The 27958-nt window shown below is 43.2% G+C and overlaps 1 protein-coding gene across 4 annotated transcripts in view; it reads right to left on the bottom strand.

Moving 5' to 3' along the window:
- The window catches only part of CREB3L2 (cAMP responsive element binding protein 3 like 2), a 120560-nt gene that overhangs the window by 44233 nt on the left and 48369 nt on the right, over positions 1-27958 (bottom strand). For 3 of the 4 annotated variants that reach the window (XR_009541906.1, XM_060156587.1, XM_060156589.1), the window contains one exon: positions 7554-7770. Coding sequence is in view for 3 of the 4 variants with exons in the window: in XM_060156587.1 (XP_060012570.1) it covers positions 7554-7770 (217 nt within the window). In the remaining variant the exon portion in view is untranslated. Of the gene's footprint in view, positions 1-7553; positions 7771-10811; positions 10946-27958 lie in introns of those variants that run through there. The other variant, XM_060156590.1, reaches the window with a different exon arrangement.

The raw sequence follows: 27958 nt of genomic DNA, 5'->3' as shown, positions 1-27958 counted from the left end.
GACTCCAAAAATAACACCATCCCACTTTCCTAAGGCCTTGTTTCCAATCAAATGCTGAGTCTCCGCCTTCCATCAGGCTACCTCATACCAGCAGCATCTGTTCATGTTTAGCTCACAGACTACTGTTTTCATTCCCACCTATGAAAACAGCTCCTTAAACTTAGGATATCCACACTAAGCTAATGTACCCAGCCATCACTTGCCCTACTCACTCTAGAAGTCCAACCAGGCTAACCTGAAGGAAGATGATTATCATTTATGTGCTGGTCCCACCCTCTCTAGACCTGGAAGAGCCACAGTTATAGTCCTTTATTCCACCCAAAATAAAGTTACCTTGACTTGTGCATGGTGCCAGTAGATCACTTCTGTATTAGTATATTTTATGCTGAGTCTGTTGATATTCTATATATTTCCAACTTGGTTCTTATATCATCTTGGAGGATAGGGGCCATGTCTAGTTCTCTCTGAACAGCCTTCATCCAGCACTACTAAGTTTCTTCTTTAGGAAGAAGACTGAAATTAACTAACAAAGCAAATGAATACCTAGCCTCCCAATTTAATTACAGAGGAACATGACCAAAATAGAGTAACTCATGAAGATACCCTCCAGGTGGTGAGGTGCAAGACTTGGTCATTCACAAATAAGCTTTTTATTCTTCAATCTACTTGGAAGCTTCTGCTTATCTCTTTATAACCTCTTTACTTTTTTTTTTTTTTTTTAAAGAACAGAAAACCCTGCTTAGCAGCCTTAATCATGGGCAGAAATGAACGAGCTGAATGTAGGATGTCTTTCTGGTGGTTCTGAAGGTCGAGCCCACATTCCTAGGACTGGCTCCTGTGGTTGCCAAACGATGTGAAGTCCTTTAACTCAAGTGTTTCAGAAAAGTCTACAGTCAAATTCAGCCCTGAAGACAGATGACTGCTGTGTAATCTTAGACTAGTGTTTCTCAACCTTCTTTTGGTCACAGACTCTTTTGAGGATCTAAAAAAATTATAAATGTTCTCAGCAGGAAAACTGACAAATGTTGACAGTCCAAAATTTTGCATATAATTTTAGGGGTCTACAGTCCATCTGAAGAACATGATACACTAACAGGATAAGAACACCTACATTTGCCCAATATAGTTGGCCTGGGGTTCAAGGAGGGAGGAAGAGGCGCAGTGGTTGAGAGTTTGCCTGCCGATGCAGGGGACATGGGTTCGTGCCCGGTCCGGGAAGATCCCACATGCCGCGGAGCTGCTAGGCCCGTGAGCTGTGGCCGCTGAGCCTGCGCGTCTGGAGCCTGTGCTCCGCAACGGGAGAGGCCACAACGGTGAGAGGCCCGCGTACCGCAAAAAAAAAAAAAAAAAAAGAGTGAGCAAAGAAAGAACAAGAAAGGAAGGAAGAAGGGAAGGAAAGAAGGATGATGGTGGGAAAGAGAAAGAGAGAGGAGAAAAGGGAGTAAGAGGGAGGGAAAAAAAGAGAGAAATCCAATAAACTGAGAGAGTGTCTGTGCTTGAGCTGTTTAGCTTATCACTTTGTTTCAGGCTTGGAAGCAATTACAGAAGAATGGCATTTAATCTCAGTAAAACTGGACAAGAAGATTGGAATCATTGGCTTTCTGAGATATAATGAAATACTATCCATCACTAGAAACAAGAATTCCTAGTTTTGCTTAAGCGGTTTAAACAATGCAAAAGATGAAGAAGATTAAATTTAATGCAAACAGCAATTTTTAAAAGTTGCCTATTTATGCGTTGCCTAAAGAACTATCATCCTCCTCGATCAGGAAGGCCATCTGCTTAAGAAAGCACTGACTCCAGAGGGACCTTTGTGAATTAATACTCCCTTAAGGCGGATGCAAATTGGGGTTCAAATGAACCAAATAATTCTGTTCCCAAACATTTGTATATCCACAGAAAAACAGCTGAAGCCAGGAACTCGACAAAGCTTTCCCGGGCAAGTTCCTCATCCGTTCATGCATGCTGTCTACCTTTGATTTCACACATCCCAAAGGGTTCCTATCCATGTTCATTATCCCCTACTTATAAAAGTACTTTTGCTGGGACTTCCCTGGCGGTCCAGTGGTTAAGACTCTGTGCTTCCACTGCAGCGGGCACGGGTTCGATCCCTGGTTGGGGAACTAAGATCCTGCATGCTGTGTGGCTAGAAAAAAACAAAAGCTGGCATAGAAAGCTTTTACTCAGAGAGAAACCGGTACTTAACGAAGATGAACTGTGGATCGAAACTCTCTGCAAATATATCTGACCCACTGTACCTATTCTCAGCAAACTACCAGCATGGCCTATTGCAGTGTTGACTTAAAATGTTGCACAACCTAAAAGTTGAGAATTATGTTTCATTCGGCGGACTTTCTGAGGACTTAAGCCTGGAAAAGAGCCTCTCCGATAACTCTGAGGGACTGCTCCGAAGAGGTGAGGGACAAGCCAGGATATACAGGACTTTTTGCAACAAAAACCAGGTAGTCGGAACATCAAAAGGTTACTGTTTATTAAAGAAAACCGGACACCTCAAGGAAATGAATTTAGCATTTTTCTCTGTGTGGGAATATGCAAGAGTCTGGGCTCATTGAAATCATTCCTTTGATATGCACCAGAACTATCTAGGGCCAAGATCCTGCTTTTTTCCACACTGAATCCCCTCGGGCTGCACAGTCTGGCTGACAGCTTGATGGCCACAACATCTTTTGTTTATTGATACGATACAGCAAGTGACACATTCTTTGTGCACAGCAGTATAGCACCTCTAAACAGAAGGAGGGGCCAGATGGGGGGAACTGAATGGTGTGAGCTTGGGTCTAATGATAAGAAAGCTTCCTGGAAAATACTGACTGATCATTTCTCCCCACACTAAGCTATCAGTATAGGTGGCATCTATGAGTTCCTTTATGCTGCCTTTATACTGATTAGCATTAAAAAGCAAAGAAATAGTGTTATCGGGAAGAGAAACGGACCCTCAACTTTTGGAAACCTGCTTATTTGCAATCATTTTAGTCGGGGTCTTGGTTTAGAAGAATCTATGTCCTAGCCCTCGGCCCACTATGTGCTTCCCTCCAACCATCACCACTGTTTCAACTCTACTCAACGCTTTAGGGCCCAAACGAAATTCTGCCTTGTTCATGCAATTCTTCCTGTGATCTTCACTGGGCGTACGCTCTGTCTTCTGAACTTCTAGTTTCTTTTCCTCTTGGGACACTGCTCATATTTGGTCTGATCAAGTATTGGGGTACAAGGTATTTTCCCTAGAGTCTGGGTGTAAGTTTTACCATCGTTGTCTCACAAGTATCTATGACAGTGCTTGACACACAGTAAGTGTTCAACAAACACAGAAGTGAAGGGGAAAGTTGCCCAGATGGTTTAGGCCAGCTCTAATCCGCATAGACTAGAAACAAGGCTGCTGAACGGCTGACTAGCTCCACAGATGATAACTAAATACAATATAGGTATTGCTATATTGTTATCACACTCCTGACACAGGGTCTCTGCACTTGCCATTTCCTCTGCCTAGAAGCCTCTTAGACATACACCTAGTTCTTTCCCTCATCTGCTGATCTTTGCTCAAATACTACCTTCAAAGAAAGTCCTTCCCTGTCTATCCTATTTAAAAATCTCAACTCCCCCACTGCTATGGTTTGAATGTTTGTGTCCTCCCAAATTCATATGCTGAAAACCTAATGCCCAAAGTGATGGTAGTAGGAGGTGGGGCCTTGGGGAGGTGATTAGGTCATGAGGGTGAAGCCCTCTGTAATGAAATTAGTGCCCTTATAAAAGAGACCCCACAGAGCTCCCCAGCCCCTTCCACCATGTGAGCACACAATGAGAAGTCTGCAACCAGAGAAGGTTCTCCCCCAACCATGCTGACACCCTGATCTCAGACTTCCAGCCTCCAGAACTATGAGAAATATATTTCTGTTGTTTATAAGCCACTCAGTCTGTGGTATTTTGTTATGGCAACTTGAATGGATTAAGAAACTCCCCCCTCCTCCAACATCTCCCTATTTTTTTTCTGATTTATTTTTCTGTATATCACTGATCACCATCGAATACATATATATAGTTTACTTCTTTACTTTTTCTTATTTCCTATTCCCCCCTCACATCCTAGAATATAAACTCCATGAAGCAGAGATCTTTATAAATTGTGTTCAGTCTTTATCCCCCAGTGCTTAGGATAGTCGGAGGCAGATTAAGCACAAAGTAGGTGCTCAGTGAATAGCTAAGGAATACATTTTTAAAATGAATCACGAAGCACCTGTACAATACTTACCTCTACTTGGCACTGTGCTTGATCCTGCACAAGACAACTTCTAGAAGCCAGGAAACTGTAACCTGATCAAATACCTGTAGCCCAGTGTGTCTGCACAGTGATGGGGCACGCAGAGCAGGCGTCTCCCCTGATGTATCACTAAAGGCTGGGAACATGCTTCATTCAGTCTCCTATACCTTCTCCCTTAACAACTCAAGAACCACTAGGAGAATGAATGGCTACACTGTAAGGCACTGATAACATGTGATAAAGGAGTTCAGACATGGAAGAAGCCAGTTTATAGACATCACTATGAGAAGAAGTGTGGTGGTCAGCTTCTAAGACATCCCCCCAGTGATCCTGTTTTTCTGGCATTCCCATCCTTGTATGGTCCCCAGCCACAAGGAATCAGGACTCCCCTGTGTGACTGACAGAATAACTTCCACAGCTGGGTCAGAAAAAGTATTTTAGCTCCTGCCTTCGTGTCTTGGCTCTCTCACTCTTTGGAAGGTGCCTATGCTTACCACTACACCACCAACGTGTCCCTCACTCTTTGGGAAGCCAGCTCCCATGCTGTGGTGATACTCAAGCAGTGCCATGGAGAGGAACTGATTCACCAGCATCAACTTGCCAGCTATGTAACAGAACCGCCTTAGAAGTAGATCTTCTAATCCCGGAAAAGTCTTCAGATAACTGCAGCCGCAGCCAACATCCGATTTCAACCTCATGAGAGATCCTGAACCATGTGGACAAAGAATGCCACCTGCCATATCAGCAAAGGATGTTGTAGCCATCAAGCCCTCAGCCACTGCATCTGTCCCCAGCTGTGCACCCTGAGGGGATCCAGGACGGGAAAGAACAAGATACTGGCCTTAGATAGTTAAGGTGCACATCAGAGGAATGATTTCAATGAGCCCAGACACTTGCATCTTCCTATACAGAGGAAAATGGTAAATTCACTAACTCGAGATGTCTGTTTTTTTTAAATTAACAGTGATCTTTTGATGTTCTGACTACCTGGTTTTCGTTGCAAAAACTCCTATATATCCTGGCTCCTCCCTCACCTCTTCCGAGCAGTCCCTCAGAGCTATCTGAGAAGCTGCTTCCCAGGCTTAAGTCCTCAGAAATTCCGCCAAATAAAAAAACATAATTCTCAACTTTTAGGTTGTGCATTTATTTTTCAGTCAACAAACAGAACCACCTAAGTGAGCCAGTCCTGAATTCCTGATCCACAGAAATCATGAGAGGTAATGAATGATTACTACTGCTTTAAGCCACGAATTTGGGGAGATCTGTTACACACCAGTAGATAACTAATACAAGAGGTATCAGAAATGACTTCCACAAAGGAAGTAGGGCTTGAAATAGAGACATCAAAGGAATTGTAGGAATAACAGAGGCAAAGCAGTAAAGAGAATACAGGGAAAACCATGAGCAAAGGCAGATACAAATATTAAACAGAAACCATACCCACACAGAACCTCAGGATTGGAAACAAATCTTAAAGGTCAATTTAGTCCAACCTTTCATCTAGTGCTAGAGTCTACTTTAAAAATAAAACAACTAAGGCAGGGACTGCGTGAATTTATCTAAGCTAAAACCCAGAAGAAGGCTGAGTCCTTACAGTGGCCCTCTGTGTAATGATAAAATGAGGAGTATTTAGTCATAACAGAGACCATATTGCTGCATTTGAACTGAGGTCATTCCTGGAAGTGATTTAATAAGAAATTGAGGGGGAAGGAAGATGGAGTACAGAGGAGGGGAGAAGAAAGACAAAAAGGAGGAGAAGCAGAAGAAACAGAAGCAGGAGAAGGAGGAAAAGAAGAGGATCAGGAAGAAGAACAATAACAACTCTACAACAATAGAAGATGAAAGAGGAAACACTGATTTATTGAAATACTGTGTGGTGGGCGCTGCCCTAAGTTCTTTAAACACATCATCTCATTTTACCCTCACAACAGCTCCACATCCTCAAATTATTTTAGCTCTACTTCTTCCCTTCCTTCCCAGGAGTCTTCCCCTCACCCTGTTCTTCAGATCTGAGGTAGAGAAAGTGGACAAAACACAGAGAGGAAGGATTAAATCATCATGCATCTGACCTCTTGTCAGGAAAAATCTGAGAATACAGTTAAGGCTCCAGAGGGTCCAATCAAGAAAGAATCCACCCACAGATTCGGGGCCTTCCCTTCACTGAGGATATAAGGCCAGATTTCCTGGGCAGCTGGTCAGCAAACCTCTAATCAAAGGAAGAGTAGATCTGAGATGGGAAAGAAAAAACCTAGAGCATTCTCTGTCCCAAGATATGATGCTTTACTGATCCCAGAGTTGGTTCTTTTAGAGGCCAGTAGTAGACCTAAGAACCCCAACTGGAGGAGGGATTCCTCCACAAAGCTAACAGCCTATTTGTGAAGTTAATAGGAAGCATTTGCCTTTGACCCAAAGAAGCAGGAGGGAGTTTGTTCTGTAGGTAGCCACTTCACAAGATGTTGCCATGTGTACAGTGGTATAGGAAGGGAGGGGGACATCCAGGTCAAGCCAGAGGATATCACGTTAGTGACCATCTCCCACACTTTTCATCCTCCTGGGAGAAGAGAGCATATGTCAAACTAGTATTAGAGAATATAATTTTCAAAACTTAACTCAAGATACTAAAAGAGCTGATTATACTTCTAGGAAAACAAACATAGAAAATTAAAGTTTAAAAGTATACATACAGCCTATACTAATTAAAGGCCTATGGATTAATAGTCAAAACATCTGAACATCTCTAAGGTCAGGAAAACTAAACCTTTAACACATACCATACTAATGGCATTGATAATGGACATGAAAGGGTAACCAATGAAAAAAGTCGTAGGGATGCTAGCCAAGATCTCCTATACATGGGGTCAATGAAACATGCTGAAAATAGGTTAAGAGGATGCCCAAGAAGTGTTTACGGAAAGAATGGTCATAAAAATGATTTCTCAGAAAAAAAAATGGCCATGACCTCTGAAACAATGGATGTACTGGAATTATCAACCAGATAGGCCAACTTGATTTGCAAAAGGATGCTTTGCTGCCCAGTCCACAGGGTCAGAGAAAGCAATTAGTACCATTCAGCTCTAGCAAATTCCCAGAGCACACAGTCTCAGGTAGAGAGAGGTATTCTGTGCCTCTCTGCATTTCCCCATGGCCCAAGCACAAGGCCACACACAGCAGGTATGTGGCTGAAGGGGGCGCTAATGATAACACACACTCCACACCCTCAAGGAGGTCAGAGCCAAAGGTGCCGAGGTCCCAGCTGCTTCCCCTGCTCTGGGTTTACCATCATTGAAGCTGTCACTGGCGGTGACGTGGGCGAACGGTGACTGGGCCCGAGGCTCCTCACACAGGGAGTAGCTGTGCTCAGCCTGAATGAGAGGCGCCGGGGACGTTGGGGACGGCTCTACCTCCATCGACACACTCTTCTCTGAGAGGAAAGGGTCGTTCAGGAGCTGGCCCAAGACGTTCTGGGAAAACTCATCCAGCAGCTCCGAGAAGTGCTACAAGAAACAAAGGAGGAAGGACTCAGTTTCTCTTAACCATGGTCTGACATTTACACACATGTTCTAAAGCAAAAATATCATCCACTGCTTCAGATGAAGTCCCTTATACACAATGTCCAGTTATCTGTTGCTGTGGAGCAAAGCACCCCAAAGAGTGGTGGCTTACAACAGCCAAGAGCTATTATCTCTCACCACTCTGTGGGTTGGCTGGGTGGATGTGCTGATTTCACCTGGGTTCACTGACAGAGGCACAATGAGCTGGAAGGCTGGAGGGGGCTGGGCTGGGACACTGGACACCTGGGCCTTTTTCTCAAAGAGCCTCTAGCAGGCTGGGAGTCCTCATAGGATTAGGATGGTAGAGATGTTCCCAAAGGGAGAAAACCAAAGCTGCATGGCCTCAGAGGTCACACATCATCACTCCCTCCACATTCTTCAGGTCAAGGCAAGTGACAACGCCAGCCCAGACTCATGGGGTGGGAAAACAGACACCACCTCTTGACCAGAGGAACTGCAAAATCACATCACAGGCAAGTGTAAACAGGATGGCATGACTCACTCGGGGCCATCACTGGAACTATCCACCACATTTTGCATTGGGAATATTTTAAAATAAGCTACCTTGTATTTTTGAAGCATGAAAGTGTTATTTATAGCCAAGTGCCAAGTTCAAAGGCATCAGAGGCAGCTTCCCTCTATTCTCCCAAGTACCTGGACTTTGTCCCTTTCTAGTTTTTCCTTAATCTCCTTAATCTCTTCTCATCTTCCATCTCCAACAGCAACACCTCCCTACCCACCGCCATGCCATGACAATGATAAAGAAATGGTCTATACATATATTCACAGGGAGTCCTATATCCCTCGTTCCATGGTCCCACATTAAAGGACTGTAGCCCCATCTACTCTCCCTCACTGATAGGGGGATGTTCATGATATGAGGGTCTGTAGAGCTGGGTTTCTCAACCTCAGCACTACTGACAGTTTAGATGGGTGATTTTTTGTTATGGGGGGCAGGGTTTTCCTGTGCATTGTAGGATGTTTAACAGCATTCCTGGCCTCTACTCACTACATGCCAGTAGCACTCCCCTAGTTGTGAAAACCAAAAATGTCTCCAGCCACTGTCAAATGTCCCTTGGCCAGGGCCAGGGGGGTGGGGGTGGGGGTAAGGGGAAGATCACCCTTGGTTTAGAACTACTGCAGTAGAGTATATTAAAAATAATTATAATATAATTTAATTTAAAATTTCACTTGATACCAGCTGTTAGAGCCACTTCTACCTTCTTAATGTTCCCTGAGTCACAGACCAACAGGTGTCATCCTTATTGATTAAACTTTAGGGACACCTCTGGTATAGAAAGGAAGTTAGGAAAGCAGGTACAGCAATAAGAGAACTGATTGCAAATGGTGACACGTGGGGTAGACAATGAAAACTCTTGGGATTTGCAGAGCAACTAAGTCTTACCATTGAACTGAAGTGTCAGTGAAGGTGTTATGAAAATGAATGCAGCTTGGGGAAGCGGAGGGCAGGTGGTAACCCTAAGGTTAGAGTTAGGAGAGTTGTAGGGCAGAACTTCTGCTTTTGTAAAGGAGAGAAGCAGACAACAGAGAGGAGGCCTTGCAGGCTAGGTCCTTAAGGCAGAGTTAGATTGCAGGGTTTCACCAACAGCACAAACATGAGATACGGCTGCATCTCATCAGGACAGAATGCAGAGACGCCACAGGCCTTGGGCACATCCTAATAGGCATGGGTCATCTGTGAGAACAAGACAGGGTGGTTGGGAGAGGGTTCTCTGTATACAAACATATTTAGAACTGAAAGGTCCTTAGAAGCATCTAAGGTAAGAATTCCCAGATGCCAACTGTCTGCTTCACAATCACCAGAAGAATTTTGTTGTAGTTGTTTTATAATGGAATATTTCAAGCATTCAGAAAAATTAGAGAGAATAGAACCATAAATAATTACGTATTGATTCCTTTTTAAAAAATTATTTTTCCACATTGTTACTGCAACATTTTTTCTTTACTCTTTCTTTCTTTTTTAAAAAATAAAACATGAAGCTCCTATCCAATCCCCTTCTTTCCTCTCAGAGTTAACTACTACCCTGAACTTGGTGTTTATTTTTCCCATCTAGGACTTTACACTTTTACTACATAAGTATGTTTCTATTACAAACATACGGACTTTTTAAACTTTAAGTAAACAGCACCATACTTCACACCTCCTCTGCAAGTTTCTTCTTGCAAAAAACTTTTTAGGCTTATTCATGTTTACATGTGTAGCTCTATTTCATTCAGTTAAATTTCTGAATTGTATTACATTGTACTTATCCATTTCCTCTTGAGGAACATTAAAAGATTTTTTTAATATATGCTATTGTAATAAACATTATTGAACATAAAGGGAAATTTTAAAACATACCAATCCTATGACCCATCTTCAGAGCTTTTGACTTAGTAGGTCAAAGACAACCATATAAAAACCACCACTACCACCTGTGATTCTAATGTTCACGTCAGTTTTTCAACCATTGAAGGTTGACCGCATCTCCACTCACCACCTCTCTCCCTACACCACTTTACAATTAAGTCCCTGGAAGTTTACAAAGTCACTGGAAGTTTACAAAGTCCCTAGAAGTTTGGACATGCTCAAGGTCAGAGAAAGAGTCATGGATTTTGCAGCCATCATGTGCTAAACTTTAGATAGGTCCTGTGGATATAAAGTAATAAAGAAGAAGACAGAAAAAACTCTGCTTTCCTTGAGCTGATCACATAGACCAGTGCTTTTCAAACTTTTATGTGCATATGAATCACCTGGGGACCTTAAGGCATAGATGCTGATTCACAAATCTAGGTGGGCCCGAGATTCTGCATTACTAATCAGCTCCCAGGTAATGCTGCTGGCCCATGGACCGGACTTTGCATGGCAAGGAGTGGAGCAGCTTCAAGGCTAAGACTAGGATGCAGGTTTCCTGACTCTCTTATAACATGAAGCCAGGGTCTGATTCCCTAAGCGGCTCCCCAAAGACAAATTTACTGGTTACCTGAGGGTGAATATTCTGCAAGCGTTTGATGGAATTCTTTTCAAGACCAAAATTAAGGAAACAAGAAGAGAAATAAATGACACAATGTAAAATGCAAAAGCAAGACTTGAACTCACAATCCCTGCATTCCCAAGCCACAAGTCTGTCCCTGTGCTGCAGTGTCAGCCCTTGCCAGCTATGCTGGCCCATCTAAGCCTCTGGAATCCTGAGGCAAGGCTCTCTTTGATTGCCGGTGCTTTCCCATGGAAGTTGGCCATGCTGGGCTGCTCTGCTGACACCATTTTCTTTCTCCTGAGCAGCACTAATGAATGTTTTCATGAACATCCCCTGGATAACCAATAATAAACCTTCTCTAACTCTGCTAACCATCCCTGACCTCCCCTTACTTTGGATTTTGTAGTGATTATCATGTCACCAAACAATTTAGTCCTAAATGACAGGGAGTCCTGAAGAACTCATGGTTGTTAAAAAGTGCATTATGGGGCTTCCCTGGTGGTGCAGTGATTGAGAGTCCGCCTGCCGATGCAGGGGACACGGGTTCGTGCCCCGATCCGGGAAGATCCCACATGCCGCAGAGCGGCTGGGCCCGTGAGCCATGGCCGCTGAGCCTGCGCATCCGGAGCCTGTGCTCCGCAACGGGCGAGGCCACAACAGTGAGAGGCCCGCGTACCACAAAAAAAAAAAAAAAAAAAAAAAGTGCATTATGACAACCTTCCCTCTGGAAAAAGAAGCTCCTCAGAAGAAGGGAGCAACTGTGCTTAACCACCACCCACACCGAGGAACTCAGCAAAGTGGTGAGCACTGAGAAGGTCCCAGAGAGACACTTGTGTGTCTTTGGGGTCCCAAGGATACGCCCAACTTGTCCCAACCAGACGCTGTGACTCAGCCCAGCAAATTAGCTCCAGCTGGGCCTCCCTGGCAGCTGTGGGCTCTGGGGCTCAGCAGACAGGTCAAGCTCCCACTGCCTGTGCAGGAACCAGGCCAGAATCAGACCATCTTTAATGCCAGTGAGAGAGGGGCATATGGTCTTGGAGGCCGAAGACCAGAGAAAGAAGCAAAGTGAGCCTCAAAGAGGAAGGCTTTCTGCCTACAAACACTTTAGCAAAGGACTACTCGTGTAGTAGTTCAAGGGCTATGAAATGTCAGTTGAATTCTTTCAAAGACATGGCATAATAGCATTTTACCGTTCTGCCTAAGAGTTTCATCAAGCTTTATGGGTTTATAATACTTTCACAGCTTTCCCCTCAACCAATGTTCACATCAGTCCTGGGAATTTGGCTTTAAACGCACTGTTCAAGGTCTCAGTCACCTACTGTTTGAGCTTCACCTTGAACACAGATCCTCTTATTGCAAATTGACCGAACTTTCCCCACATTATTTCTCCTAGGAAAGAAGTATCCAAGCTTTACAACCCAACGGCTTGGAGAAGTTCTAACCAGGATGAAAACATGATCATTAATGAAGATGTTGATAGGATCAGGTGGTAGGCTCATCTGATGGACTTAGTGCTTGACATATTAGATTTTCAGAAAATGAGCTAAGTGTTTTGCTATAAGGTAGGCATGTCTCCATGTATAGATGAGAAAACTGGGGCTCAGGGTGGTTAGGTATGTTGCCTAAGGTTGGAGATGCATAACTGAATTAATATTCCATCCCAAGGCTAGCCAGTTCCAAAGCCCATGTACTTTCTACCACGGAATGCTCCATCATTTAAGTCAGCCTCTAAAGCTGACATGTAGTAGAGACTGGATTTTAAAAAACAAAAGAGAGACTCACTGACAGCCCATCCACTCATCCATTATGAACACACAGTTCTCACATTCGAAGTGTAGAAATGTGTCAGGGATTTGTTAGATGGAGAGGCTCCTGGTATCACTCCTACGGGGCATCAGCAATGAGAACAGAAATATTTTCTTGCCCTTTGAGCGTGGCTCTGCCAAAGGGTTCAAAGCCACATCACAGACTCTCCGGTTGGAAGAAACTTCCCGTCGAGGTTAAACCTCTATCTCATGACATGAATATTCCTCATCTCCTTGGTGAAGATGCATGCAACTTCCTTTATGAACCCTTTTCAAGGTCTGTCTCTCCATTACTGAAGACCTGGCATTTAACATCCTTCAACCTGGCCCCAACCGTCCTGTGAAGTCTTGTCCCCCTTTATTCTTTATTTTCTTAAGATTTTTTTTGATGTGGACCATTTTTTTTGATGATTTGTTTTTATTGTTTAATATTCCTTAAAATGTGAAGATCCTATTGTACTTTAATTTTTTTTCAATTTTCTCTATAGTTTATTAATAAGTCAAAAGAAATTTTTTTTTTAAAAAAAGAAGCATCATAAACCTTTTCCTTCTCCTAGTTCCTGGCTCTTTTTTTTTTTTTTTCACACACACACACACTGTATTTTATTTTTACAAGAGATAAATAGACTGACACCAAGCATTGTAAATGCATGACCACAACAGGAGCAACAATGATTGCAATTATCAAACACGGAACACACTCATACTATGTCATAATATTGACATTCAGTCCAGGAATCCTCCACTGTTACAGCTCCTTTACTTTGCAGTGAAAATTGGTTTGTATATTTTTTGCCTCTGAGTCCTTGTGGGACTTTTTTTTTTAAATTCAAACAGAAAGTCACAAAAATTATAATCATCCTCATCAGTTCACTCAGTCCCATGTAATTAATTTTTTTTCATCTTGATCTTTTGTTAGCACTTTTATGAGTTCATCAGTTTTCCATTAGAGTTCTGAAAATGCTTATTCATTCAGTTCAGCAGTATAGTCAGTTACCAGAAACCTGTACTTGTCAGTCTTTTCCATGAATTCCTTGAAGATGAAACCCTTTTATAGGAACATATTTCCAAAGCATCAGAGTACATCCGCAACTGTCTGTAAATGACAAAAGACTTAAAAATGACCACGGTTAAAGATTTGATGAAAGTTCATAAGGTGAAGTTTTAACCACTGGACCACCAGGGAAGTCACTCCCTTTATTCTAATACATGACACTTTCATTCCAGCCCTAACAGTGTCCATATCGGACACTGGAGCAATACAGCTTTGGAGCCAGACGACTGGATTTGAATCCTGGCTCCTAGCTGTGCAAACCTGAAGAAGACCCTTCAGTTTTCCAAACTCCAGTTTGCTCCAACTGTAAAGTGAGGATAATAATACTACCAGCTTCCTGTTGTGATGATTAAATTAAATAATGCATGTAATGCACCTAACGCTTCACTGGCAAAGCAATCAATTTTTTAAAAAGCTTTTTTAAAAAACAAAACCCTATCAAAATTGAAACAAAATGTGGGCATTCTCTACTTGTACACTGGCTCCCCCCACTATTCCTCCTAGAATATCCTTTCATTTTCCTCTTCTATCAGGAATCTACCTAAAACAAAATAAATCTATTTCTTTTACAAAGTCATCCTAGACAGACACAGCTTGAACTGACCTTTCACTTCCCTGACAAACTACAGCTCTTCAAATAAGTATTTCTTAACTGGACATTTTTTTTTTTTTACTTTCCTTTGATGTTCCTTTCATTGCCAACTTAAAGTTTTTGTCATTAGGCCTTATAAACTCTGTGACCCAGATGTAAACACTTTTACCTACCCCCCTCTGAGCCCAGCACAGATCACAGATCATATGTACTCACCAATTTTCTCTTTCCACCTATTATTATTGTGTAATATCCCAGTCGAGCAGTAAACAAATCTAAATTAGAGCCCAGGCCTCCCCAACAATTATAAATAAATGCTATCCAATGTTTAAAACACATATCCAAACTTACAAATCAGATAAATTAAGAGAAGTTATTAACCTTACATAAATGACTAACTTTATAAGAAGTTACCCTGACTCTGAAGTATTTACACTTGTGTTTGCAGGCCCTTAACTAGCTGTCGAGGGAGCTTGCAAGGAAAGAGTGGTTTCAAGTCCGGGCTGCCTCCTTCTGCTAACAACTGCCCCAAGAACCAGGGTCGTGGGGGTGAGGAAAGTGGAAGGAAAATGAAGGATTCGTAATTTTTTTTTTTTTTTGCGGTACGAGGGCCTCTCACTGTTGTGGCCTCTCCCGTTGCGGAGCACAGGCTCCGGACGTGCAGGCTCAGCGGCCACGGCTCACGGGCCCAGCCGCTCCGCGGCATGTCGGATCTTCCCGGACCGGGTCACGAACCCGCGTCCCCTGCATCGGCAGGCGGACTCTCAACCACTGCGCCACCAGGGAAGCCCAGGATTCGTAATTCTTGAGCTCCAGCAACTGGCTGTATAAAGATATGAAGCTGTCTTTCCTGGGCTGCTTTTCACGGGGGTTCACTCACTCAACAGAGTGAGCAGCTCCTGTGAGCAAAGCCCGCGCTGGGCAAGGCGTGGAGAGAATATGATTAAAGGTCATCTTATAAAGAGAGGACTGTCCTGAGGTGCAACATGAGTTATCTGAAGTATGTCGCATGACTGCTGGGCTCATAGAAAAGGTTCTAAAGCAATTCTGTCCCCCTGATGTGGGCCCAACATCTTTTGTGCTGGATCAGAGTAGGGACAGGAGTTCTAGTCTCAGCCCTACACCTCACTGGCTGTCACCCCACCTCTTCTGGATTCTGTCTCCTCGTCTGTAAAACTGTGTGTGTGTGTGTGTGTGTGTGTGTGTGTGTGTGTTGGAAGGTGAGGGGAAGTGATTGAGAAGACTTTGGACTTGGTCAGTAGTTTCTCACCTTTTTTTGATATGTAGACCGTTTTGAGAATCTAATGAAAGCTTCCTGCTGGTAAATGCCCACGGGCACTACACGCCAAGTGCAGGATTCTGTGGGGCTCCCCCACCCCGCTCCCCCCGGGGTCTGTCCATGGAGAGGAGGATTCCGTGGATTCCGGGTAGACACTCCCAGCAGAGGTGGTAGTAATAACATACGACGCGTTATCAGTCATTGCTGACAAGCTATTCGGCTCTGCTACACTATAATTTTCTAAAATGTGGCAGGTGATATTAAAATGGAAAAGCTTTGCCGCTTAGGAAAAGAACGAGGGAAAACGCCCTCTTTCTGCTTCTTGGGTTTATTTAGCTTTGCCCCTGTTACCCTGCCCAGGGGCAGTGAAACGGGTGGGGCGCAAGCTCCGAAAGCAGAACTTGACCGCTCCCTGCGGGAGGCCCGGGTCCAAGGCTCGGGCTCCGCCGCCCGCGCCCCACAAAGATCCTATTCTCCAGGCCCGCCGCCTGGAAACCGGCTGCCGGCTGGAGGCTCCGTCTCAGGCAGGGGAAGAAGGGTTTTTACTGAAAAATCGCAGCTAGGAGCCTTGCCCAGAGCACAGAATGCTCCACAGACAGCAGTCACGGATATAGTGGACACGGCGGGGGCAAGCTGACAACCCCGAAAGCCTCAAAGAAACGCAGGGAAGTAATTTGGAGGGCACGCCTCAAATTCACTTTAGAAACCAAGGTTTCCCTCCAGTAAAACACAGTTCGCCTGTATTGCGGAGGACGGACGGAGGTGAGGTAGAGAGGGGAGGGGGAGGGGGGAAGAGGTACCTTCCCCACTCCACTCTCCCAGGGGCCCACCTTCAAGGATCCGCACGTTAGACCTGAGGGGATTCCTGCCCTGCATATGTGCCCTGCGCACATACCACACAGAAAAGGGCCAGATGACCACCTGGAGAAGAAAAGGCCACTTTGTCCAAGTTACAAGAAAAAAAAAAAAGGCTCACAAGTCAAACCCTATTACAGTGAAATTTCAAGGGGACCCAATTTTTTTCTGGTACCAAAATTTAGATACATTACATATTTCTCTAAATAAAAAAAAAAAAATTGGGAGCTGAGGCTTGGAACTCTGTTACACAAGAGGTTTGGAAATTTGGGGGGGTTTTGTTTCTTTGATGAAGTGATGTTGGCTTTACTGAAATTTTACAAGCAGTGGCAAAAATTGTTTTTTAAAGAGCCCAATTCCAAAACACGCACACTCTGGTTTTTAATATCCAGATGTGGCTTTCTTTGTAAAACAAGTATGTGAAATATGTCAATCAAATTATAAAGGTACTAGGGATGCTTATTTAAAGGAAATCTGCTGTAAGTCCATTGATAGGATATATTCTATTTTCTGTAAAAAGAGTCACCCCTAATTTATTAATTATGCAAATATAAAGTTTTACATATGCTATGTGCTTCAAGGGAGATGTACCAATACTAATTCCTTTTTAAGCTACATCATTCTTCATCATTAAAACAGGTAATGATGCACTTTCTCTGAATGCAGTCCAATCCTGAATGGTCTACAGCAGTTCTTAGCTTAACATTTGATGTGAAAAAAAATTCACTGCTTCACTTTATACAAACAAAGCAGTTAATGAGATTAAGAGAAAAACACCAGTGGTGGCTTCTGCTGGCAAAGGAAAGCTAAGAGATTCAGCATTAGCTGGCGCTAAGAAACTCAATCTGCCTACTTCTTGGCTCACTTACATAGACAGCTGCAAATGCCCTAAAATGCACTTCTTAGTTCTTTCTGAACCCAAACTAGCCTTAGCCTGGTGGAAGGCCTCTCCTTCCATGGCTTAACAGTGTCTAACCAATCCCCACAGGAATAAAAATGTCAAGAAAATATAATAAGAATAATAAGGATAATATCATCTCCCATGTCCAACACATAATGGTTTACATATGACAAAACACTTCCACATCACTGTTGTATCTGATCTTGACAAGATCAAGGATTATCCAGAGTGTACAGCTGGAGGTTGTGGAGAGAGTGCAGTAGAGCAGGATTCCTGCTTTCTGGTTCCCACGCCCATATACTTCCAGCACAGCCTTCTCCCTCCCGATCACTAACACAGAGACCTCAGCAACCAGATTGCTGACTGTCAAATGCTTCTTGAATTGCAATGTGGGCCTGAGATCTGGGCAATCTCCTCACACTATGGGAGGAAATCCTTAGGGTCCTTTCAGAGCAGTCAGAACCATTCCAGAAATAAATTATAGTCCATATAAGATGGAGGAGTCCTCTCTGATTGGTTTTGAGAAACTCAAACCATCCCCCAGAGTCCTCCTATTGCCTCTTCCTTCTGCCAAACAGACAGCTGAATTCTCCCAACAAACAAAAGCCCTTCAAAACCATGATCAAGCCAACCATTCAAGGCTGAGGCAGTAGAGAATCTGCCATTCTGTCCTCTACATCCACGGTGGGAGAGCCAGAGGCACCTGGGATGGTGAGAGGCAGCCATCAGGATGACCGATTCTTCCTTCCCACCTACTCCACTTTGACCCCTAAGTCCAGATTCTACCTCCACACTCTCAATGGGAGTGCTGGTGACCCTGTGGGGCTTTCTGCCTGATCTATCCTACAGGCCAAAGCCAACAAAATGTTTGCTTTTAACCTCCCACACTTAAAAAATTCTCCAAAGTAACTCAAAGTCCAAATTCCCCACAGTTAAGACTTAAAATTGATTTAAGTTTCTTATTCACTATTTCCCAGTTAACGTCCCTGAAGTGTTTCTTCCTAATTGATGTTTTATCCTTTGTTTGATACTCCTCCTGTCCTTTACCTTCAATTTGCAGGTTTCAACCCTTTTATGTTCTCATTATATGAGGAAATTCAGAGGCTGTTTTGGTCAGGCTCTTCTAATTGGGTCTCTTGCCCCCTCTACAAACATAATCTGCTCCTCTCAGGTTCTTTCCACTCTCCTAAACAGAAAACAACTTCCCATTTTCCCTCTTCCATCACACACCTTCCATTACCAACACTTCAGTCTTTACTCCACCAGGAAACACCCAGGGCATTCCCTCATATCCTTCAGTGAAGGCCCAAGCTAAGACATTCATTGTTTGTACGCTCTTAGGTCTGACACTAAAACAACTAAAATCTGGTATTTTGCCATTCCAGAAAAGTTTCTGATTATGAAAACAGGCTCCAAATCATAGACTGATGAAGCATGAAGAAACACTGGAAATCATCTGAGTCTACTTGGTCATTCTAATTTAAGAAATGACCTCTAATTTGAGATCTAGGGTGGTACATGAAATCAAAGAGTTGAAGGTTGACCTCTTTATACTATAGATCCTGTAGTAAGAAAGATGGTGACTAACCATTAAGGATCACCCAACGGATGACTGAAGAGGGTCCCATAGCCGTCCTCCATGGAATTCTCTGAATAGAACATATGTTTTGCAATAAGAGAATTCTGTCTCCAAGTCAAGATCCAATGCCAAAGATGTCAGATATGAAAAATTAAAGGAGCCCATAAAGTTTTTATGAAAAACAATGGCATACTCCCTCGAAAGCTATCCTTTATTTGTGAGCCAGATATGTCGTAAGAATTACTGAGATAATCTCTTCCCTAGAATGCAAGAAGGAGTAAAGGGAAAGTGCTTCAGATGTACAAGAAATTATCTGCCCTATTTTGTAAGTGCACAGGGATGACTCACTGCCAGAAATTACTCCTTCACCCCAAGATAAAAGCAAGAAAAAATCCAGAGGTTACCAAACTGGGAGACCCAGGCAAGTTCTGGCTTAAAGCCACTTAGATTCTCACTCTGTCAGATCTCACAGTCATGCTCCCCCTCTCTAGAATGCTGGCCTGCTGAAACATACCGGAGAATCTTAACCATCTGAAGGAGTATTTTATGCATGGGAGTCATGAGTCAGAGGACACATATGCTAGATCAGCTCTGCAATTATCAGCAATAACCTTGGGCACATCACTCATGCTTTCTGTTCCACCTGAAATTAGGAAGAAGACATTCTGCCATTCAAAATTGTTGTGAAGATAAAATGAAGTCATAGATAGTCTGATCTAGATATAATATAGTACGGTACGATAGTAAGTGAAAATTAGCTGAGAACCGTTAGTGGGCTATGAACATGAAAGCTCCCTCACGGTCACGCACATAGTTATTTCTTACCTCCACCTTGACTAGCCAGTTAGCAACGGCCATTAGTGGGAGCATGGCACCATTGGCTGCCTGCTCCTGCATGTTTCCTCCTCTTACAAAACTCAACCAGCTGAGGTAATGAATCCTCTTTTCTCTCCAAATGGTACTAGAATCTAGGAACTCAACAGCCTGGTCAGGATAGGACAGTTGGGAGTGAAAAAGCACCAGATGGCTCTCTGTTACCCACACTGCCTGCTCCGAGCTGAGCCATTAACTCAAATCCCATCAATAGAAACAAGAGTGATTAGAAAGCCAAGCTCCATTATTTTAAAAGAAAGAAGATGCAGTTAAGAGATGCTAAACCACCTGCCCCCTTATCCCAAAAACAGATGCAAAATTTGATGTTTCTCTACTCATTTAGAGCAGTTCCCTTCACTAATAAGAGCTCAGTAAATGATAGCTGTTTTATTACTGTTATTACTACATGCCTTGCTGAAATTGGGACAAATTATTAAGCATTTCTCTGATCTATCAGCCTATTAACACTATAAAAAATTATGAGGCTTGTTAAATATCATTTATTCTTAGTGATCTCATACTAGATTCTAGTTTACTCATTTGCTTACCACGGGGCTCAAGGTTCAGTTCGTCATTCATAATCGATACCTCTTCCTTTTCCCCTTTTTGAAGACCAGGCCCATATCTCCAGTCTCAAACACCTCTTGTATTCCCTGCAATTCCTCTGTAGACTATCAAGAACATTTTGATCACATCATATGTTTCTTCAGTGCCCTTTCTTCATTTTAACTAGCAATTATAATTTTTTGTACACCTCTCACTCAACAATTTATAAGAGAACTGGTCACAGCCGAACTGAATTATCAAGTTCCTTCTTTGGTGGTACTACTGACAAAAAAAGGGCCAGAAAACCCAAAGTAAGCCAGTGAGAAGAATGAGATCATCACCCAGTGGGCAGCTGAGAGTCCATGATGGCGCACCAGCAGAAAAGGAGAAAAACAGAGCAACTTGGCCATGAGAAAATGTCCTGGACATGCTCAAAGATTCCTGACCCTGATCTAAGCAGCAGCCTGCCAGATCTTTCCCAACAGATGGGTATGTTCAGGTTCTCAAGCCTTGCTCTGGAATTGGAGTCCAGGTGCTCCAAAAGGTATTCCTCTAAGTGCCTTTGCCACCAAGAGAGTCCCTGTCACCTAGCTAAAACCCTGCCCCTCCTCTTCATTTGACCTTGGAAGAGTTAAAGAATGTCTAAGGAAGATGAAAAAAGGAGGCCAGAATGTTCTCTTTCTAAGAAAGACCATAAAAAGGAATCTAGTGATCTCAGAGTTGTGTGAACTAAAATATCGCCTGCCATATCAGTAAACAAAGGATGTTGCCATCAGGCCATCACATTACAGCCACCCTGACAGTGAGCCCTCAGGGAACTCAGGATGGAGACAAACAGGCTGCCCACTGCCAAGCCCATCTAGCAGTCAGCCAATGCAGCCATTCTCGACAGTGCACCCTGAGGAAACTAAGAACAAGAAAACGCCCCAGACAGCTGAGGTGCACATAAAAGGAATGATTTCAGTGAGCCCAGACTCTTGCATCTTCCCATACATAGAAAAGCACTAAATTTAGTGATCATTTGATGTTCTGACTACCTGGTCTTTTGCTGCAAAAACTCCTACATATCCTGGCTCTCCCTCTTGCCTCTTTGGAGCAGTCTTTCAGAGTTTTCTGAGATGCTGTGTCCTGGGTTTAAGTCCTCAGTTTTGTCCACTGAATAAAACATAACTCTCAACTTTTAGGTTGTGCTTTTTTTTTTCTTTTTTTAGCCGACAGTTGTTAACGAGACTAAGCAAACTGAAGATGTTCTGCAGTCCCTCTGAGAAACGCGTGCAAATTCCAAGTTAAAACTTGTTACCAAATAGCTTAACTGAATACTCTTCTCCCATAGAGAATATAGAACAATGCTTCTACATTTTTTTTTCCATGATTGGACAGTGGTGGATAACTGCTTACTGCATGATGAATAGGGAGTCTTTGCCTTCTGGTTGTAAAAGATTCTTTCCTGTTGCCCATGAAGCCAACGGTCTCAGAAATGACATAAGGTTTGAATGAAACAATGATGCAATGCCTCAGTGGGGGTGGGGAATATTTTGGAAAGAAAGTCAGCAAAGCTTCATTAATAAACAATATAAGAAGTCAATAGGGTAGCTGCTGGTATAGTAGAAAGGACACTCTATTTGAAATCAGAAGGCTTGGGTTTAGATCCAGCTCTGTCACAACCTGGCTCTGTGACCTTGGGCAAGTCATTTAACCTCTCTGGGTCTCTTTTCTTAGAATGTAAAATAAAAGAATAGGACCAGCTGGTATCCCAGGCCCCCTGCATCTCGGACAGAAATCTTGAGATCAGTTATGGTGGAGGTGGCCTCTGCTTCCATGTGCCTAAAGGAATAAAATAGCCTGAAAACAAATTTTAAGCCTGAGTCAGTGTTCCCTGCAACTCCCTCTCTCTGGCCTTTTCCGAGACTCTTTTTGCAAGGAATTAGTTCCCCTGAGGATGGCTGAGTTAACAGCTGGACGGTATTGGCTGATTTCTGCTTTTGAACAGCTGGTCTATGAGAAAAACAACCAGACAGGCTTTTGTCAGAAAAAAATGACTCCACTCTTACAGGCCAAGTATAGATGGAGAAAAATAGACTTAAAGAGTTCTGTACTGCTTTCTCCTGACCGACATCTCCTTACATGGACCAATATCCTTCTAACCTTAGCTCTGCAGACCCTCTATGAGAAATGGTGGAGAGAGAACGAGGACTAGACAATTTCTAGAAAGCTCCAGAAAAAATTCATGGCCATAATTTCTTGTTTTCTTTTCCATTCCTTTCAAGAATCCAAAAGTCTGAAGGGCTTGAGGTTCTCAAGCAGACCATGTCGGAATTTTAGGTAAAAAGACTCTTCATTGATTGGCATTGTCCTGAACATCACAGGTCCCCTGGGCACTAAATACTAGTAGCTTCCCCTCCCCATCATGACACCAATCAAAAATGCTACCATGTGTTTCTAAAAGCAAAAGAAGCTGACTTTCCATATATAGGCTCGGCTGGATTATGAGGAATCTCGATGTTGACTCAGGCTCTTTCCATGGGTCTATTTTCATTATAATAAAAAATTCTCTTGATAACCATCTGCATCTTAGTGCCCCTTTCCCCATTCATCCTACTACTCTCAACATTTGCAAAGCTTAGCTTTCTAATAGGTTAAACCTCTAACTTTTAGTCTGGGCTTGTAATAAACTGATCCTTTCCTCACCTTTGTTTAAACAGATTTTTGCCACCAGCAGTCCATTTGGAAGGGAGAGGGAAAGAAAAACAGCAACTCACAAAGCTGTACACAGCCTGTGTGTAGGACGAAGGTACAGCTGGACCACCTCGCTGTGATGTCTGTAACGTGCAGTAAAATTAGTAAATTATGCCAGTGCTAATACTCCAGTCTCAACAAAGCGGTTTGTTTATTAGGGCTTCTAGCTCACAAAAGAGGTATTTAAAAACTCTACACGTAGCCTTGGGACCAGACCAGGGGAAAAGTAAACATAAAGCACAAGTTTCGCCTTTGCAAGCAGCAAGCACAGCATCAACGACATCAGAGCACCTAATAAATGAAGAAAAATGAAGGGAGTGTTGGATTAACACAACAGCATCACAACCACTAAGAAAAATTTACTGATAAAGATGGATAACCCTGACTTAATAGCTATCATCTATCCACCTAAAACTTAAAATAGCCCATCTAAGATTGTTTCAGTAAATTATAGTATATCTAAGTGGTTATTAAAAACGTGATTATAGAAAGCTATTTGTTAATAGCTTTCTATTATGAACATCTAAATGTTCATAATATATAACAAAGTGAAAATATATTACAAAAAAATGAATTCTCTATTTTTCGATTATAGAGTAGAGAATTGTCTGTAAATGCCATAATGTAGAAATGAATGGACGGATAGACAGCAAAATGGTGACTGTACTTCTGCATAGTGTAACAGATGTGGTTTTTTGGTTCTTCTTACATGTATTTTCTACAATGAAAACCTATGAGTTTACAATGGTGGGGGGAAGCATTTGTTTTTAAAAAACAGACTCCATTTAATCAAATTAAGTGAGACCTGGTTTAAATAGTCCTCAGGGAACAAAGAACAGTGAGGACACCTGACTAGAGACAGCATTTTCTACCCAGAAGACGGATACTCTATATTTCGTTCCTGATCAAAAATAACTCACTGGCAGGCGCAGGCTTAAAAGACAGACCCCTCTGCAGGACAGTAATATCCCATTTTTCCTGACACTTTACATGTTAAATGGACAGAAACCTCCTCTCTAATTTTATCCTCCATGTTGAGAGCAACTAGGACCCACAACAACTGGGCCTTTGTCCAACAAGCACGGCTACAGCTAACCCCAAGTCACGTGCAAGGTTTGTCTTTAAAAACAGCTTCCATCAGGAACTCTGTTTGCAACAGAATCACAAACATGGGCAAAGAGCTCCTCTCATTCACCCTCTCCTCACCAGGGCGCGCCCTGAAACAGCTCCCAACACTTGCCCGATCAATAACACTTTTTCTTTTCGAAATCAAAATTTCCACCCTAAGCCACTACAATTAAGTTTCTATCCTTAGATTGTACTTAGTGGTAGTTGCTGTTCTCTCATGACTTGGGACAACCAGCCACAAACACCTAAAATAATATCTTTGGTCCTGCTCTCCAACCTCTTCCCAAATTACAGTCCGCTAAATGGAGAGAACAGACAAGCACTGGTCGCTTACTTTCTCGCCCTCTGTAGGAGGCTGAATTCTAAGATGACCCCAAGATTCCTGCTCCCTGGTGGACACACCCTATAAGATCCCCTTGAGTGTGGCCTGTACGGCCTAGGGATATGATGGATGGGGCTCCTGTGAGTGCCAGGTTACACTGTGGGGAAGGTAATTTTGCAGACATAATTAAGGTCCCGTATCAGTTTACTCTGAGTTACCCAAAAGGGACATTTTCCTGAGTGGGTCTGCCCTAATCAGGCAAGCCTTTTCAAAGAAGGCCTAGAAGTCAGAGAGAGATTCTCCTGCAGGCCACCAAGAGTCATACAGATGCAAGATACTGAATTCTACCAACGACCACAAGCTCAGAGGGACTGCAGCCCAGCTGACACCTGACTGCAGTTTGGTGAGTGAGTCCCTGAGGAGAGGACCCAGCTAAGCTGTACCCAGATTCCTGACCCAGGGAAAGTGTGAGATAATACATGTTGCTGTTTTAAGCCACTAAATTTGTGATAATTTGTTACATGACAATAGAAAACGAACACACCCGCTGACTGGCCAAGTGTCTGTCCACGCCCTCGCCCACGCTCTCGCTTCTTCCTGTCCACCTCCTCTGAGGATGTCTACGTGGAAAAGAATCCTCTGTGCTCCTTGGACTCAGCCTCCAACTGGGGAGTGAGGCCCACCCAGCAAGACTTGTCGGAGGCACTCCACCCCTGTTTCGTGAACCTGATGCTTTGCCTCCCTCCCTCTGTTCACTCCTTTTGGCAAGTCAGGTTTAGATGGTGGCTGTGGCTTAATACCTGGCCTCCCAGATCACAGATCTAGGTCTGAATAAATCTCTTTTTCCTGATAGACGGGCAAGGTCAAGTTGATTTGTTTTTTTAAAGAAACTTTTATAAGAAAACTAAGGGAAGGAAGAAGAAGGAATTTTTGAAATGAAAGTAGACACACATAGGACACATTTCTTGCTCTAACTTAACTAAAGGCTGGCCACAGCCTGGCTTGGCTGGTGTAGCTCCTGGAACGTTCATGTCCACATCCGCTTCCCTCCCCAGCCCTGTCTTTGCAGGAGGTTTACAACTGTGCCAGGCTCCCTCTGGCTCAACTTGCGTTTGAGTTGGCACCTTACTAGCCCTGGAGCCTCCCTCCCAGGTCCTCCCACTCTGGTTTCTGGCTCCAAGGATGAAGAAGGAACTTCTCCATCTGACTGCAATGATTCCTCTCCCAGGCCTCATGCTGGGGACCTTACAAGACACTTGTGCTTTACTCACTGTCTTCAGACCTCTGTGTTCCTGTGTCTTGCTCTTACTTTCTGTCCCTTTGGCTTCAATTCACCTAAGATGTATTAAGAATTCACTATGTGTCAGGCAACTGTGCTGAATTCCAGAGCTACAGAGATGCTATCACGTAGCCCAAGGCCTACTAGAATTGCCTAAAACACACTCGCTAGTCCATCACGGAGACCGGTACTATACAATTCCAAAAATCGATTCACGGTCAACCTACTTTTCTTAGCTGATGCCTAAGTGGCATCTAAGCACCATGGTAAGGACCAAAACTTACCTGAAGCTTCTCTATCACCTATAGGTTTACTCTATAAAGCTGTAAGAAAACAAATGTAATAGAATTTCAATGTCTAAGTTCCATCTCCCTACTAGACTTTCACTATTAGACTGTCTACTTGCAGAGACCCACCGCAAGTAACAGAAGAGACTCACTTTGGCCAACGTGAATCAGTAGACGTAAATATTAACCTCTGAGAGGGTCCTCACGGTTACTCAAATGTGTGCTGAGCTCAACACAAGAATTCCCTAGTGTGAATTTTCCTATTGAATTCATAGGCGTGAATATTAGCGTTTTACTGAAAAACATGAAAATAAGCTGACCATGCCCACCCACGTAGCTGTCCTAGACTGCAAGCTCCCAGAAAGCACATCAGATACATTTTGTCCTCTTTGTTCTGTGACTGAATGGCGTAACAAGCAAGTGGCCATTCTAATGAGTTCTAGCGATGACAATGAAAGCCAGTATGATCCCTGCAATTGCCCGTGTCAGTTCTATCATGCTGCCCCAAGCTTAAGGATGGCTATGTATGAGTCACTGGAAATATAATAGGATGTTCACACAAAAATGGGGAAAATCTCAAACAAGTTATACATGAAGCATTCCTGTATCTAATCTCGAGCTCACATCAGGGTTCAGAGATCACCGGTCTCAGAGTAATCTCAAAGGCCAAGCCAGCAAAAACAAATGTCGTTTTTCTCTCAGGCAGACACCAGCTATCAAAGTTCAGAAAGAAAGAGCCACTTGGACCTGGAGTTTAGCATTCAGACTGCTGACACCATCATCCCTGCCACTGTGAGGTCTACTGTGACCTTATAAGAGCACTCTAACGCAGCAGTCCCCAACCTTCTTTGGCACCAGGGACCGGTTTCGTGAAAGACAACTTTCCAAGGCAGGGGCTGGGGGGAGGATGGTTGAGGCAGTAATGAGAGCGATGGGAGCGCAAGGTGAAGCTTCGCTCGCTCACCCGCTGCTCACCTCCTGCTGCGCGGCCCCATTCCTAACGGCCCAGAGGTTGGGCACCCCTGCTCTAACGGACGGGTTTCATTTTCTACTGATGCTGCACAGATGTTTAAAGAAGAACATGACAGAAACTGTGTTGTAGGTGTAAAATGGATCTAAAACATTTTATGAAGGACACGTATTCATTTAATTGCAAAACCATCAGGAACAGAATCTTTTTCTACTCCTCCCCTCATCCCACTCTAGTATTTCAAAGGCTGGCTGCTTGGGCAGGCTTAATCTACTTTGGGGATCTTGCTGTGCCAGTCACTTCCCTATATGTCACTTTCCCATGAATAGACAGGTGCTGGTGCTGCACAAACCTCTTCCCATACCACTTATTTGACCTGGGTCTGTTATATGAAGCAAGCCTTTTCCACCACTTTGTTCAACAGCCAACATGTACGTAAAGCTTAACAACATCCCAATCAAGATTAGAAAAAAAATCTAAGGGAGACTTCATTAATATTTATTTTGAAACATTTATGTTTCTGACACGAGGGGAAAAAAACGTGTGATGGAAATGACATTAGTTTAGATACTCATTGATGCAGAAGCCAATGCACACTGTTTATTCGCTATTGGTTCTGTTGGGGGTGGTAATCTCCAGGCAGAGTTGCTAGGAAACAGAGGTCACTGTCAAGATTACTTATTGATTTTTTTCTAAGGATCTATCAATAAGCTCCTTGTCATCACAGTTCTTATTATCAGAGGTATAATGAGGAAAGTGGCTAAATATATTATTTCATTAAATCTTCACAACAAATGTGTTTGTTAGGTAATATTATTACCCCCATTTTACCGATGCAAAAATGTAAGCTCATAGAGGTTTGACAACTTGGCTGACGTTGCACAGGTAAAGAAGGGGCAGAGCCAGGAAATCAGATCACTTCCTCTGACTGTGAAAGCTACGTTCTT

This window comes from Lagenorhynchus albirostris, chromosome 8 (assembly GCF_949774975.1).
Source record: "Lagenorhynchus albirostris chromosome 8, mLagAlb1.1, whole genome shotgun sequence".
Lineage (NCBI taxonomy): Eukaryota > Metazoa > Chordata > Mammalia > Artiodactyla > Delphinidae > Lagenorhynchus > Lagenorhynchus albirostris.
Note: the sequence above shows the minus strand (reverse complement) of the source record. Positions and strands in the feature narration are given on the sequence as shown.